Raw genomic sequence first — 13,634 nt, 5'->3', positions numbered from 1 at the left:
CCTTTCCCTTTGTATACTACCTTATCACATGTTTTATAGAAAATCTAGTTTTGGATTTGTATATTTTTCCATTGGCAATATTTTTGGATCCATTTCACTAGTAATATTTACTCTTTCTGATCCTTTACCTTTTTTTGTTTGTTTATATTGCACGCCTGGAAATTGGTCATATGTGAATATGACGTATTTAACCCTTGTGCTATCCTAGGCACTTTACCATTGGGAGTTGGGTCATGGACCAACATGTCCATGGACTACATGAAATCTTTCCACCTTTATCCACCTTTGTCATGGTAGGGATAACACGTCAAAGTAAGGGTGGGGTCATCTAAGATAGCACAAGGGTTACGATGTATCACGAATGAACCACATTAAAACCACGTAGGAAGCACGACTGAACCACGCAAAGAACAGATAAATCCAAGTAGAAGATGAACCGTGCGTGATTGTTGCGCTGTTTCCGTGCAATTCAGTGGTGATTTGTGCGTCAATTACATAATTTTACCGTGATATGTGCGCCGCACAAGCGATAAAAAAGTTATAGATCGCGTTAGACACAAGTGGAACAGTCGTGAAAAACCACATATTTGTGTTTGCATCTTTAAGAAATAACGCACAATTGCGTGAGATTTACGTAACAATTGCATGCAAAATACGCGTAAACTCTGTAACTCAGAACCGACCAAATATTTTGAACGGCTCAAAACTGAATTCACGTAAAGAGCCGAAACCCTCGACGGACATCTGCGCACTTTGATGAATGACGAACGCAAGAAGGCTGAGTAAAAACTTTAAAACACTAAAGATGAGGGTGAATTTCTAACACATTAACAACAAGGTTATTGAAACACAGATCCATCCTTTCATGAACACAACAAAACCCTTTCATCAGCCAATTAAAACACTCTAAAATAAAAGGTTAAGGGAGAGTTATGGAAATACGGAAAACTCCGACCCCGAGATCCTATTTCTTGTGCATAAATAAATGCTAAATACTAAGATAATAAAGATTAAGAACATTAGGATAGATCTCCTTGTGATGGATGTGCAGGGTGAACCCTGCCTCCACCTGTCAGTAGATGGGATAGGCTCCAGCATTCCAGTGACCCTGAACATGAATAAATAGGTTTTGAAGACAAATAAATAAATAAAACATCCTTTTTAATCGACATCCTATTTTTAAAAAGCTGGTAATATCTGTGTTTTATTGAGGTTTAAATACTCAAGTAAAATACTTGAACTTACATGCCGTATGGAGGAAAAGCAGTGATGTTTGAGAGGCTGATGTCACAGAAACATCATTCCAACACAGTTTTATTGCATTGCTGTACTCTGCAGGGGCCCTATGCTACGCCGAGCTGGGCACCACTTTTACCAAATCTGGGGGCCACTACACGTATCTTCTGGAAACACTGGGGCCCCTTCCTGCTTTTCTACGGCTCTGGGTTGAGTTCTTATTCATCAGGTGAAGATCAATACGACTTCATTGTAGTTTTAGTAAACATTGAGTCAAAGCATTCAGATTTTTCCTGCACACCTCCCCCCTCTAGGCCAGCTGTTGCTTCCTATGTGTCCCTGGCTTTTGGACGTTATGTGGTGGAGCCGTTCTTCGCACCCTGTGTTGCCCCCGAGGGGCTGATAAAACTCGTCGGTATCCTCGGAGTGAGTGAGTGATCTTTTGCTTTGGGTTCTGACTGTAGCACTCATCTTTCTCCACTTTGTGAAAAAGACAAACACAAGAGTTAGGGGTAAGATCAGGAGTTTTGGCAGTTGGCAGATTTTAAAGTGTTGTAAAGTGATTCTTCCCACATAAAAAACATTCTTCCTCATAACAGTCATCCCGAGCTCTTAAAATGGCGTAAATCCCTCAAGTGCTCTTCATTTAACATACCAAATGTACACTCCACCCATGTGATTTGTTTTGCTTAGGGGAAACCCCCATCTCTTTCAAAAATGTTGAACTCTCTGGTTCAACCCTGATCCTCAAGCTCTACCACTGTACTCGCCTTACCTGCAGCAGATTACCTGGATCAGGTACATTCCTGGAATCACCTGATCATCAGCGATGAGGAAGACAGAAACAGCTGGGAAACAAGCAGAGGGGGTGGGGCTCAAAGGCGTGGAAAGGCAGTTTAGGTTCACAAAAAAGCACTCAGGAAACATATTTTTATGCTTACATAAGACCATTCACTACGTAAGCGTGCACATTTTGGTGAGTTTTTAAGTATGTGGCGGTGGTAAAGTTTGCTCAAAGATGCAAAAAGAAAGGAGAACGGCGAAAAACATTCTGGTCCTTGCATTCCAGGACTGCTGCGGTACCTAAATATGACTAGAAAACCTCAGATCTGAGACACCTTGACAGGAAAGTTCTTCATTTGTATCACACAACATTGAAGAAATCCAGTTACAACAACAGTGCTTGTTTGTTTTTGTAGCTTTTGTTGTGGCAGTGAACTGCTGGAGTGTGAACTTGGCGTCCCGCACTCAGGTCACTCTGACCTTCGTCAAGATGTTCGCTCTGGTCCTGATCATCGTCCCTGGTGTCATCGCGTTATTCAAAGGTCGGTAGATATTGATTCTGAGCTGATTTTTTGCCTCTTAAACATCAGATTTTCTGTTTTTTATTTTATTCTTTGCAGGAAAGACAGAGAACTTCCAGAATGGCTTTGAGGTAGACCTCATAACTCTGGATAGGTTACCCCTTGCCTTTTATAACGGTCTATATGCTTATGGAGGATGGTAAGCTTTCACGCTGCAGCTCGAGGATTTGTACCTTTTTGAGCTCTCACACCAATGTTTGGGTTTTTCCACCAGGTTTTATCTGAACTTCATCACTGAAGAAGTCATAAATCCAAACAGGTACTCCCCATCAGTTGGTACACTGATCAACCTTTTGACACCAGAGATGTCACAGGCGACCGGTAGATAGAACAATCTAAATCTATGACCATTTGTGCGATTACAGCAGCCCTGGATTCAGCCAGCCCTACTATGGGGTGCAGGTGTTGGGGGTGACAAGTGAGAAAGTTTCGGGTGTCATATTCCTCCAAGTCCCTAAATCATCAGTTATTATCTTTCCTTTCTTTTTGTGTTTGTTTATTTGTTCATTCCTTCACCCTTACTTTTATTTAAAAATCTTTTTTGTTTGTTTGTTTGTGGGTACTTTTTATTTCTTGAATTAATTTAGGATATTCATGGACTATAACATTTGGGGGGAGAGTCACAGCATTTGGAGGGGTATTGACCCCCCCTTGCCCATACCTATATCCGGCCACGGATCAGAGTAAATCCGCTGATTCTGATGTAGAGAAAGTGGCTTTTCATATTGGCTTTGTGTCATTGTGCAACACTTTATGTTACGGCCGTGTCACACAGCAACTACATACATTTTATACACATTTTCCACGTATAAAAATGTTAGTCTTTCATGATTCACGTGTGTATGTAATTCTTAAGTGTTTCTTGCGTTCGTCATTAGTTGATGTGTGCAGATGTCCATCGAGGGTTTCGGCTGTGTTTTATACGCAATTATTACATAAATCTTATGCACTTGTGTGTGATTTTTGCAAGATGCATGTGCAAAATTGTGGTTTCCCACAAACGTTGTACACGTATGTCTAACCGACTTTTCATACATGTGCTACCGATGTATAACCTTTGTGTGCACGGAGCACGTACAACAAATTTCAGGCCAGATTTGGCCTTTATGTTGATTTACATGTTCTTTGCATGGTTTATTTGTACTTCTTCTGTGGCTTTAGTAATATGAAGTGTTGCGTAACACTTTACGTGGATGGCATAATCATTTCATGGCTAAAAAAGTATTGCATACCAGTGCAAAAATGCTTTTCTCTGCTTTAGAATCATTGACTGTATGAATATGTATGAATATGAATGAATATAAGAACTGGACTGACGTGGATGTGACTTCATAGAAAATGGCTCCAATGAAATGAAGTCAATTAAGTCGCCATTTTTATTTGCAATACGGATGCAGACATGTTTGAGTCAGAAGCAGTGATTGGTTTGAGTCGATGTTTCTATGGCAACCACTCTCGCTAATCAGGAGTTAGCTTGTTGGAAGGCCACACCCCTGCCACTTGACAGAGGGCTCTGGAGAAACTGTCAATCAAAAGTCTTGAATGTTCATCGTGAGACCACCTACTTTTATTAAGGTATCGGATTGGTCAGTATATGACTCGAATTACTTAAACTACAGAAAAAATAAAAACATGTCAAAGAAAAAAAAGAGGGTATCAGATAGAGAAGGGTTATACCGATGATTAGAATGACTCAGTAATTGCTGTTTATTTCTCTATAGAAATTTTAGAAGTTTATGGGCACTTCCTGTTTGGAATGTTCGGGGGGAGGGGTCACTCGGTCCAGTTCTTGTATACAGTCAATGATTTCCAGTTTTTTCACTGCTTGCATCAGAAACATCCCACTGGCAATAATCTGCTCCATGGTAACCGTGACGATCTTCTATGTGCTGGTTAACGTGGCTTACTACACCATGATGACCCCCGGCGAGCTGCTAATGTCGGACGCTGTAGCTGTGGTCAGTATGAACAGGACATCTGATGAGAATGGGATGGGGGGGGGGGGGGTCTGAGTTCATAAATGACTGATGTGATCTGATATTGTTCCGCCTGCAGACGTTTGCCAATCGTGCTCTTCAGGGTGTGGCCTCTGCAATCCCCATTCTCGTGGCTTTGTCCTGCCTCGGAGCGCTAAACGGAGGCTTTTTCGGATCCCCCAGGTAGCCTGAGGACACGGTGGTCATTACTGCCACCGTTTGTGGGCGTGGTTTGCTGACAGGCGGGGCTCTCTGCTGCAGGATGCTGTTCGTGGGGGCCAGAGAGGGCCACTGGCCGCCCATCTTTTCCATGATTCACATTCGCCGACGCACACCTTTACCTGCCGTGCTGCTGCTGGTAACACAAAAACACCTCAAAAAGTCATCTAATGAAATCCATAAACAATAAGAACAAATATATGTGAAAAACACCATCTTAGTGTCATTTTGGGATTATAATATAAGATCCCTTCTAAAACCTTTGAGTTTTAAACAAATACATTGATATTTTTTGGTTTTTAGAAAAATCCGTACGTTCTGATGAAAAGTATGACAAATATAACTCCAGCAGTGTGTGAATAAGTTGGATGTTTGCCTCCAGTATCCCCTGGTGGTCTTCATGTTAATCAGCGGAGAGATCTACCAGCTTATCAACTTCGCCTCTTTTTCACGCTGGTTCTTCATCGCCTTGGCGACCCTGGGGATGCTCATCCATCGATACCGCTTCCCCCTTCTGCCGAGGCCTTTCAAGGTGAGCTCTGGAACCAGGAGAGGAAGATGCTGAAGCTGAGTGGTGGTGGTGGTGGGACGTTACCGCTTTCCTTTTGGGATGCATTTTTACAGCTCACATCCTCCATGAGGCTTATCTATGAACCTGAGAATGTTTTACTCCTTTGTTCTAATGTTATTTCCATAAATGCAAACAGAACATTTGTGTAAACATGCAGTTTATCATCAGCTGAAAAATCCTGAATAATTAAGTTTTTACAGAAGAGTTTTAGTTTTGACCAGAAAAAGCAAAAATACAGAAAAAAAGAAATATTAGAAAAGTACAATTTGTGCCACTAATGTGAGAGCCAAAGTCTGGACATTTCTTAAATTGCAAACAAAATGATCAGTTTCAAAAACAATTTTTTCTAAGTTGCAAATGAAAATATCAAATGTGTGCTTTCAACATTTTATTCTTTGCTTTCAAAATGTTTTTTGGGAGACAAAAATAATATTTTCTACCCATCGTTGAATTTCCTCCTCAGCTCAAATGTAGCTGTAATATTTCCTAAGTACGTCCTGGAATTGTTTTTTTAAAACTCAAAACACAAAATTGTGGTTTTATGTAAACATGCTGGCATTAAAAAACAAACTTTTTTATTGTTTATTGTATAATATACATATTTAAATTACTAAGTTAAGGTAAAAGTTTAAAAAGTCCCTTTTTGGAGGTTTGTAGCTGCTGAAAATGACTTAAAATTCCACTTTTTTTTGCTCTCACACCAGAGGAAACATGCTCCTAGTATTTTGTGGAAATTGGTCTTTTCCGTTTAAACAAACAGGCCTGCAGGATATAAAAACTGTAGTAATGGAATTGGAATAAACATGATTTTTTTTCATATTTTAGAGGTAAAACCTTTTTAAGTGAGCCAATTTAAACTGTCAGGACATTTTTTTTCTTTCACAGAGAGTGATTGTTGAGATAAAATGCTAAATTTTGAGTCAAATGAAGCATTTTTTAAAATAAATTATGTGAAACAAGTCACTGAAACAGAAGAAGTGGATGAAGAAAATGACAGGAACTGGTTTTAGAAGCAGTGTCCTCGTGTGCTCAAAGGTTCCCTTGATCATCGCCGTGACCTTCACCGTGGTCTGCTTCTTCATCGTGGGCCTGTCTTTGTACTCGGACCCCTGGAACACGGGAAGGAGCTGTGCTCTCACTTTGACCGGAGTTCCGGTTTATTACTTGACCGTCCAGCGTTTCCATCTGCCGCACAGATGGAGGCACTTCTTCAGTAAGTTCCTCAAACAGCTGTCAGCAAACGCTGTCCTTTCTGAAATGTTCCCGCTTTGGGAAACGGTTGAATGATTCAGACTTTGCTATATTTCCAGATAAATGCTGCAAGAAACTTCAAATCCTCCTGGAAGTGGCTCAACAGGAAGTCCAGACGTATTGAAGAACTCCAGAAAAGCGTTTTCCTCCAACAGAACCTCAGGTTTATAACTTCTTCTGCTGGAAATCTTTGAAGGGATGAAACTGAAGGACATATCGGTTACCATAGATTCATAAATGAAGCATCTTAGGAGCCAATTCCTCACTCAGAAGTTCTGGATTTACAGAAAAACTACTTAGTTCCACTCCAATCATCTTCTGAGCCGTTTTCAAAGTGTTCCCAGTGGTCTTTTAATTAGGATTCTGTAGTTCTTAAAGACATAGTTTCTGCTGAGCAACAGGAGTTCATGAGAACTCGCCTCTGAGTTGTGGAGCGACCCCACTTCCCGTCACCCATCTGTTTAAGTTCTTTCCTGCTAGCTTACAGCTGTTCCCACCCCCCCAAAACTTAACATTACTGGTGCGACAAAATGGGGAGCAAGTCTATCAAATCTAGAAATGCGATCGTTATTAACCAGTTTTTTTGTCAGCTCCTGGTTCCCTTCAATTTAAGTAAAAAAAATAGCTCAGAAATGCAATTTTGAGCTTCATTTGTCTCAAAATATAATCCGAAAATGCCACAAAGACATGTTAAAGACAGCATTTTCATCAGAGAGCATCTTTCCCATAGACTTATGAGGAACCAATAATGACTGTTTCTGATCAAAACCATCGAAAAATCCTTTAAATCAGTCAGATTGGAGATTAGAAGCTTTAGTTTCTATAAATAAAGACACAAACAGGACTTAAAGTTTTCTTTTATAAGGAACAAAGACAAGTATTGCAGTTAAATAAAACATGAGTTCTCTGAAAGCACCAGTAAGATCAGACCAGAAAACTTTCCTCCAATCATACTCTGCCACTGTCAGACTGTTGCTGTTTGTGCAGTGGTTGATAAAAATTATTGATAGAAATGCAGACGGCTCCTGCCTGCGTTCATACAAAGTGCAGATGTTTGGAAGCAGAAGAATTCTTGTCAAACTAGAACGGATGAAAGTTACAGTTTCTGTGTTTCTATGGCTGTTTGTCACTTTTCCTTTTTAGTCTAAACTGGTTCCCAAAACCCAAACAGCCAAAAAAAAACAACTTTTTAACACTACATTAAATATTCAAATGTGCAAATAATCATTTATAAAAACAAACATTTTTCTATGCTCAATGCCTCCTAGAGACCCACAACTGCGGCGCTTCCATGGATGATGGCGGCGAGGCGGGAGAGATTTCACGCTGGAGCTACAGAGCCAGAAGGGGGGGGCCATGGCGGCGACCTGCTCACTCGAAGTGAAGTCTGCCAGAGCAGATGCCGCAGACAGGAACAGTAACAGACTCTGGACCGGAACTAGAAGGACCCGCCCGCGTTTTCTAACTCCGCCCTTTTTCGTAACGATTGATAACAAATGATCAGGCAGAAATAAATATGGATCCTATAGATCTTTAAGACGAGCCGTCTGTCATGGAAGGTCCTTCGATCTGCATCTGCTGTATCAGCGTCTCTCACCTTTAGTGTTTCAGAAGCCCCGCCCCTCAAAAACGGGCCTACTTCAGCTGGTTGATGAAGTCAGACAGGCTGATGTTGGCCGTGCCGAGCTCCTCGTCCTCCAGGCCGGAGAAGTTGATGTCCACCAGGATCTTGCTCAGGCTGTCGTTCAGGAGATCGAGCATCAGGCCTTCTGTAAGAGAGCGGTTGGCCGGCGTGGCGGTACCGCCGCCGCCACCGCCACCGCCGCCCTGCAGCAGCTCTCTGGAGCAGCTGCTGCGGAGGCGTCCGATGGGAGACTCCGCAGCTTCGGCTCTGGACGCACCGCAATGGAGCAGCTCTCTGGGCGAGCTGAACAGGGGAACGTCTTTGAAGGGTGTGCTGCTGAAGCTGTAGGTGGTGTAGTCCTGTACGGGGGTGAGGGCGGGGCCGCCCGGCGTCCGGATGGGGCTGACGTCCAGCAGGTTCCCTTTCCCCACTGGGGTCACCTTCCACGGCTCCAGCACCACCGTGGGAGAGGGCTTGCTTGGAGTGGAGGAGGTCAGATGGATGCTTCCTTTAATGGGGGTCTTGAAGGAGTAGTCCCGGTCGGGGCTGTCCTGCTTCCGCCGGGGTTCCTCCGGCTCAACATCCCGGGAGTCCTGGAACATCGAAGCATCGGATGTGACGCCGGAGTCCAGGAAGGAGCTGTCGGGGCAGAGGAGGACGGGCTCCTCGTGGGAGGAGTTCACCAGGCACTGCTTCCGCCGCGAGCTGCTGCAGCGTCTCTTCTGAGGCCCTTTTGGGGTCTCACACTTCAGAGGAACACAGACCGGCTCCTCCTTCATCTCCACCTTCACGTCTGTCACCGGAGGAGACACAGCCAGAGGAGGAGGAGGAGGAGGAGGAGCAGCGTCGCTTTGAGTCACCTGCCGAAGAGACGACGAGACAAGCAGATCACTTCCAAACCTCAAGACAACTTTAATGTCCAAAAATGGATTCAAACATGAGGAAATTTTCATTCGGTCAAATGATGCAGAATAAAGATAATTCATTTCCAAACCGTTTGTTAAAAAAGACGGAGAATTTCAACACAGAAAAGTTCAAAAAAGGTCAAATATTTCTAAAAACGCTGAGGCAGCTATCAAGATTAATAAGAGGATACGTGAACATAATTTTGAATTTGAATTTTTGATTAAAAAAATGGTCAGAATTTGTTTAAGAACGACTAAACATATGATTGTAAGAATAGTTAAAAGAGGTAGTTAGAAAAGGACTTTAAACTTCGTCTAGTTGCATAGAAAGCCTAAATTGAAAAAGCTGAGAATGTCTAAAGGATTGCAAATGATCTTAACTTATATTATTGATATTTGGCGATTTGTGGCTTAAATGCCAACATTTTGGTTTTTATTTCATTTAAAATGTGGGGACTTTTCTTTCTCTACGGTGGTTTTTCAGAATATGTGGTTGATCACAGAAAAGCTGTTCTTGCTTGAATTGTTATTAAAATCCAAAATGATGACCTTTGGGGAAATGCGGACTCTCTTGGCTGCCTGGGAGGTGCCGACTCTCTGCTGGGGGCAGGTGAAGGAGGGCAGGTACACCGGGGGGGCCACGGGGAGCTGGATGGGGACCAGGTAGGACTCGGTTCGAGGTAGGAGGGGCTTCATCCTCCTCTCTGAACACAGAAATCAGCATCAAAACCCATCTGGAAACAGGACTTCCAACTGTGGAGCGGACGCTCACCAGAGGCCAACGCGATCTTTCTTCCATCGGGGACGGTCTTCTTCTGAGACTGGAGAGAAACAAAAAAAAATGTAGATTCGAATTGATTCATAAAGTTTAACTTTCAGACGACACATTCTGGATGAAGAGAATCCACTGCTTCCTTTTCATTTTCTGCCCCTGCTGTACTGAGTGGACAATGGCAAAGAAACAACACAGCTTTCAAAGCAAACCTGCAAGAATAAATAAACTTACGATGCTCAAATGTCCACATAAAGCTAACTTCAAAGACATTAAAGGTTATTAAAGGTAAACAGGTTGAAGAAACACTTAAGCTTCTGTCCCTTTCAGCTTCCTGCTTGCAAAGTTCTGTTAGACTGAAGATGCCGTCTTACTTGGTTGGGAAATAAAAGCATTGGAACAGGAACTGGAGCAGTCACTGGATCACATCCAGGCTTTAAAAGGTGAAAAACACAGCAAAACATTAAAGGAAACTGTTAGACGTGTCTGCAAACCACTGAAAAACGCCGCCGTGCTCACCTTGTATACCTGATCTAGAGTGAGGCATCGGTTGGCCTCAGGCCGGATGGTCCAGAAGGAAACTTTCCCATCGGGCGCCGTCTCGCGAACAAACATGTCGTGCAGAGAAAGGTTGTGGCGGATTGAATTCTGCAAATGGGAATTTCAGAACAGATATAAACGCTTGGATCAAAAAAATGGGAGCCTTGAATAAACAAAAGTCTGGATTTTTTTTTACCTTCCATCCGGGTTTGGCCACCTGTCTGTAATACGGAAAATGGTCCTCGATCCAAGTGTAGATCTCTTTCAGGGTCATCCTCCGGTTTTTCCTGCTGTTGATGGCGAACTGGATCATGGCCATGTAGGAATACGGCGGCCTCCCTGACAGGGGCTGCTGGCAAGGTTTCGTTTCTGGAGGTACGCTGGCTGCCTATGATCAAAAGAAAAAACGCGAATGAGGGTGAATTTCAGCCGTGAAAATGACTGCAAGAACACGGAAGACAAACTCGAGAAATTCTTTTCTGGAAGATGTGGCTTCAGGTTGAAACACATACAGACAGTATGTAACGGGAACGCTGTCCCCTCCCTCAGACGAGAGAACTTGTGGCCAGCTTAGAATATTTTCTACGTCACAAATGAGCTCTTTTTTCAGTCTGCTCCTGATTCACAACAATTTGAATGAGGATATACTCAGAAATGCAATTGTAAGCTTAATTTTCCCTATATATGTCCTCTAGCTTCAGAAAATTGAGACAATAACATGGTAAAAACTATTTTTTTTATCGGAGTGGGTCTTTAAGCAGTCTTCGGGTTTCTTTCTGTTCGGGTACTGCGGAGCTGAACAGCAGCTTCAAAACGGTCAAAAATATTAAAAAGGAAATTATTACACCTCACCATTTACTGATCTAAAGATGCAAAAATTGACGGTTAATTTAGCATTAACAAAAAAAAACACAACTATAGAATTTCCCCTAAGATGGAAAAGGACAAATCACAAAAGGAAGTGACTATTTGCATGAAATTAGAGTGTCAGGGTTAAAATATGTGCATGAATTTCCATCAGATTTTGAATGTAAACACATTCAAAAAAGATCAGCCATCAGAGAATATATAGCAATATCTACAGTGAATAAAGCAAATCCTGTTGATATGCATCTATATCATTAATACATACATACAAATATATGGGTAAAATCAAAGCCTTTGTAATCTATACATAGTAATAAACATCATAATTGAGCTACTTAAGTCACAAATATACAAAGTTAGCATCTATTTATGGAGCATTGCAATAAATGTTCTTGTAAATTATGTCATGCAACACTATTTAAATCACCATTCAAGCATATATAATTCATCAAAGTTTCAGTTCAGATGGTGGGTAATAGTATCTATTTTTCTCTCACAAAAAACTTACGTTTTGTCAAAATCTTCAGCAAAGAGCAGCTTTAGAATAAAATGAAAACGTGTGACTAAACCTCACAAATGGTGAAAAATCACAGCATGGTGACATTTTCCTCAGGCAGACGGGTTACTGTTCAATTTTAGGAAACGTGCCACAACATTGCCTCAGACTTGTGTTCCTGTCACACAAGAATCTGTTTGCACACTGGCAGCAAAAGTCACAACCGTGTGGAAGGAAAAAAAAAGACAAACAGCTGACCTGAGCAGTCTGAGACACGGGAGCCTGGTTCTCCTTGCCTTGTATTTGCTTTGCAGGCTCTGACTCTAGAGCACATGTGTTCATTTTGCCCAGCCACTGGATGTTGGTGAGGCTGTCATCCAAAGGGCCGCTATTCCCATCTTTACTCACTGAAAAAAAATTATATATATATATTGAAGCAGGTATTTCAGTTAAATGTAGCATTTCTGACATAAAATTTTAAACTCTGTGCAAATTCCTTACAGGGTTTAATGCCAGTCACATCAAGGGATGTGTGAGTGCTTTCTTTTGTTGCTGGTTCTTGAGATGGGATTTGTGTGGAAACAGCATCTCCTCCAGAAGTAGCAGTCTCACAGAAAGATCCGGCTTGATCCTGATTGCCATTGTCACTCAGGAGAATAAACTTGCTCGGACCCTGAACTCCGCTGTCTTTGCCTTTAGCGGCGAGGACACTAATTACACTCTGAACGTCTGTAGCTTTGGGAATGACCACAACCTGAGTGTCTGACAGGGATGGGTGGCCTATAAAGCGGACCCCGTCTGGGAAGCACGAACTGTCGCTGGAATTTGACGGCTCTTTGGAGCCACCGGACTGCCTGGATGGGTCTGCTGGGGTGGGTTCCTTTTGTTGAAAAGGTAACTTGCGCCTTTTGAGGATCAGGGGTCTCCTTGGGCTCCGTCTCATGGTTCAAATCATCCAAAGGGCCTTAGGTGTTCAATGGAAATCTGTGGGGAGGGGGAAAAGGTCTTGAGCTACAGTTATGGCTCAAAAAGTACTCAGAAGTTAAACACCTTATCAATACATTACGTTACAACGTTTAAATACTGACTTTAACGATAACCCCGAACTAGTGAGCCTGAAAACAACATACCTGCTAATAGAATACGAAGTAATCGGTCAAAAATGATGTTTCAATCCTATGATATCGTCTTCAAACTTAAAGAAACCCGATTATTGCTGTCTGTTTGCTGCAAAAGTCCCAACAGTCCCTCGCTCGAAAGTGAAGATTTTATTCGGTTCCCTTGGCGACATGCCAGTCGTTATAATTTTCAGTTGATGATAGGTTTAATTTCAATAACGTCTATCTAGTGGATATTCAGTGCAACATATATTTACATGTTAACACAATGCAATCAATAAAACAAAAAATAAATTCAAAAAATAACATGCGCCTAGCCAATGTCCCGATTAGCGTATAGTTTCCTTTATTTACAGCTAGGCTAAGCTAGCTATGCTAAAGCTGTTTGACGATGGAGGAAACAAGTGGAAAAATGAAGCCAGACCTTCACATTACTGAATTACTGCAGCGTTTCATTCAATTCCAGGCTTGGTTCGGCTTTCAATTCCACTTGTCGGATCAAAGAAAACATTTAAAATATTCACAAAACCGACGTATTTAGTAGTAATTAGATACAAAAAGTCAATCCATAAACAGTTTTGAATTTTGGCGCTGTGGGCGCTGCCCCGACTGTCACTTTGATCACATGGTAACAATGGACCAATAGTAAACGCAGAAAAAAACACTGGGCGGCTCAATAGGTGGCGCTGTGGGCC

The 13,634-nt window shown here is 42.1% G+C and overlaps 2 protein-coding genes across 7 annotated transcripts; one reads left to right on the top strand and one right to left on the bottom strand.

The window, feature by feature from the left end:
• Positions 1-1,277: 1,277 nt before the first annotated feature.
• Positions 1,278-8,159, top strand: LOC101160523 (cystine/glutamate transporter; the record flags this gene model as incomplete). The annotated part of the gene is made up of 12 exons (XM_023952210.1): positions 1,278-1,465; positions 1,551-1,666; positions 2,436-2,561; positions 2,640-2,739; positions 2,815-2,859; positions 4,435-4,558; positions 4,656-4,759; positions 4,838-4,934; positions 5,178-5,327; positions 6,402-6,579; positions 6,677-6,780; positions 7,886-8,159. Coding segments are annotated over 11 exons (1,293 nt in total), but the record flags the coding sequence as incomplete, so codon positions are not given.
• Positions 7,459-13,553, bottom strand: foxm1 (forkhead box M1). Of its 6 annotated transcripts, none has more exons than XM_011491245.3 (9): positions 13,364-13,553; positions 12,323-12,805; positions 12,080-12,228; positions 10,655-10,846; positions 10,438-10,566; positions 10,293-10,352; positions 9,919-9,967; positions 9,696-9,850; positions 7,459-9,101 (listed from the first exon to the last, which is right to left on the bottom strand). In XM_011491245.3, exons 2-9 carry the CDS (start codon positions 12,762-12,764, stop codon positions 8,253-8,255), a joined length of 2,025 nt encoding a protein of 674 aa, XP_011489547.1. In that variant the 5' UTR covers positions 12,765-12,805; positions 13,364-13,553; the 3' UTR covers positions 7,459-8,252. The 6 variants fall into 6 exon arrangements, with proteins under 6 accessions (XP_011489547.1, XP_011489548.1, XP_020569643.1 ...); XM_011491246.3 differs by having other exon boundaries at positions 12,952-13,545; XM_020713984.2 differs by having other exon boundaries at positions 10,447-10,566; positions 12,952-13,545.
• Positions 13,554-13,634: the final 81 nt, after the last annotated feature.

This window comes from Oryzias latipes, chromosome 23 (genome assembly GCF_002234675.1).
Source record: "Oryzias latipes chromosome 23, ASM223467v1".
Taxonomy (NCBI): domain Eukaryota; kingdom Metazoa; phylum Chordata; class Actinopteri; order Beloniformes; family Adrianichthyidae; genus Oryzias; species Oryzias latipes.
This window is presented reverse-complemented; position numbering and strand designations above follow the sequence as displayed.